General features: G+C 40.7%; 1 protein-coding gene across 4 annotated transcripts in view; it reads left to right on the forward strand.

The window, feature by feature from the left end:
* Positions 1-2,290, forward strand: part of SHOC2 (SHOC2 leucine rich repeat scaffold protein) — a 58,554-nt gene that overhangs the window by 34,490 nt on the left and 21,774 nt on the right. For all 4 annotated transcript variants that reach the window (XM_010714705.3, XM_019617815.2, XM_019617814.2 and 1 more), the window contains exon 3: positions 101-238. In XM_010714705.3, coding sequence (XP_010713007.1) covers positions 101-238 — 138 coding nt within the window. The remainder of the gene's footprint in view (positions 1-100; positions 239-2,290) is intronic.

A 2,290-nucleotide genomic window follows, 5' to 3' on the forward strand; every position in this document is an offset into this window, starting at 1 on the left:
TATTATTATAATGAAATCCTTCTGCTACTATCAATTCATGTATGAAACTAGGCCTGTATGTTGGAGATCTTGATGTTTGGATTTTCCTGTGTGCTTTCAGGTGAGCTGTGTAACCTCATAACGCTGGATGTAGCGCACAATCAGCTTGAACATCTTCCAGAAGAGATTGGAAGTTGCACGCAGATCACCAACCTTGACTTGCAGCACAATGAGCTCTTGGACCTGCCAGAAACCATAGGTATGTCAAGAGGTTGGGGAAGGGAAAATAGATGACTTATTCAAAATGTCTGGTAAGAGGAATAAATTTAAGAATAAGAAGTTGATTGGTGGCTGTAGAATGACTGGCGTTCTGCTCAAGGCGCCTTCACGCTTGAAATTGCAAAGAAGGCTTGCGTCTTTAAACAATCTTACTTTAAAACAATTAAAAACCCTCCTGATCCATAAAGTAATCCTGCTGCAATACAGTAGAGTGTTTGCAACATAGGTTGGGAGTAACAGACTGAAATAATTGCTTTCCTGGTCATTTTCAGAATCTCATGTAGGTTGTGGTTTTGAAAAGACAAAAACCAAAACAGTTACAATTTTAAGCCCTTATTTGTCACAGCATACTCAAAAGAATGTACCTTATCACTTAGACAATATTTAATATTGAATTTTGTTGAATGTTTTCTTTTATGTATAGAAATTTTGGTGTGGAGTTGATCTGGTTTCTGGTTTAGAAAGTTTGACCTGAACAGAACTTACATTGATGAACTATCCAATGTAGCTAGATTTCCTTCCTGGTTTGATGATATTTTTATTCTCTGGAGGTCTTATTCCATCTGGAGTTTGCATTTAACTTACATACTTTGTAAGCACAGCCTTTATTTTTGTATCAATTTTGTAAATCTTACTGAAAACTGTTTTAAAAACACTTGTGTGTATTGTCAGTTTCATATTTAGGAATAGAGTTCTCTGGATAAAGTGCTAATTATGGGAAAAAATTCTGTGAGCAAGTTGATTTCCATCATCAGTGCTTATAGACCACTGTTGTTGCTTCTTAGTAGGAAGATGTACCCAGCTGCCAGTACTAGCAGTCACTGAGCTTTTCAGAGGACTTGAAAGATCTTACTTATAATGTGCTGTGTGACTGTGCTTACAGGAAGGATTTCTGGGTAAGAGAGACAGAGTTACTTAAGCAGTTGAGCTGTTTGTGATACATAGGAGATTGCTGACTCTCAAGTTTGGACTCTTCTGTTTCTCTAGGAAGTTACTGTAAGCCTAGATTGTTTGCACTGAGTTGAGTTTGTACCTAGTCAAACTGGATTTCTGCATGTTTTCTTTGTTTTATTTTCTCATCACAGTGTTTTCATAAGGTTTTGAAGTCAATTATTTTTAAATGTATACACTGTCTCTTTACGTTGCTTATCAGAGCTGAACATCACTGCTGTGCAGCTCAGCAAGCTACCGAAGGCAGATGAATAATTACAGCACACTCTCCTGTCTCTGCACACCGGCTAAGTGTGTGCCACTGGAGAACCCCTATTGCACTGAGGAACGTGTCTAGGAGCTGAACACTGTAGTGTAAAACTTAAAGTCAGAAATCAGTACTTGTGCCACAAATAGCTCCCGAGCAGCCAGACTTGGAAACTTAAAGGGAAAAATGTTCAACTCCAGCGTAAATGATAACGATCAACCTACATTTCTGCCTGTTACAGAAAAGGCAGCTGTAGCCAGTTCAGCAACGTTGGCTTTATTTCTTAGTCATCACAGTTTTGGTTCAACATTAAAGCAAGTTGTGGCTTGATTTCTGTATTACAGCTTACTTTGTGGTTACGATTGTTCAGTGAGAGAATGCGAGCACTGAGAAAAACACCCAGGGCATGGCTGCTGCTGCTGTGTGGGGCTGGGCTGGGCTGGCATGTCTTCCAGCCTCACACTCCCAAAGGTTTTGGCCTTTCCTTTCCTTACCGAGATGGGCCTGGCGCTCGGTGTTGCTCACTACACTTAGCACTGTCAGTTTTCACAGTGCTGCATGTAGAAGCTCTGTCAGTGTTTCACCAGTTTACTGAAAGTGCTGTGAAGGTTGCACGCTTGTTACAAAAAAGACCAAACTCTTTTGCACGTTGTAAATATTTAATACTCTGAGCCTATGAGCCTCCTGCAATGGAGAAGACTTTCCATTACCGCCAGAGCTGTCCCTCCTCCTGCACCAATACCTTTGCTGGAGGCCAGCTTCAGCTTGTGAAGGGGGTTTTGTCACAGTGCTGTGAAAACCCAGCAGCTCCTTCCTTCCCAACTGATGGAAGGA

The sequence above is a fragment of the Meleagris gallopavo genome, chromosome 8 (assembly GCF_000146605.3).
Source record: "Meleagris gallopavo isolate NT-WF06-2002-E0010 breed Aviagen turkey brand Nicholas breeding stock chromosome 8, Turkey_5.1, whole genome shotgun sequence".
Taxonomy (NCBI): Eukaryota; Metazoa; Chordata; class Aves; order Galliformes; family Phasianidae; genus Meleagris; species Meleagris gallopavo.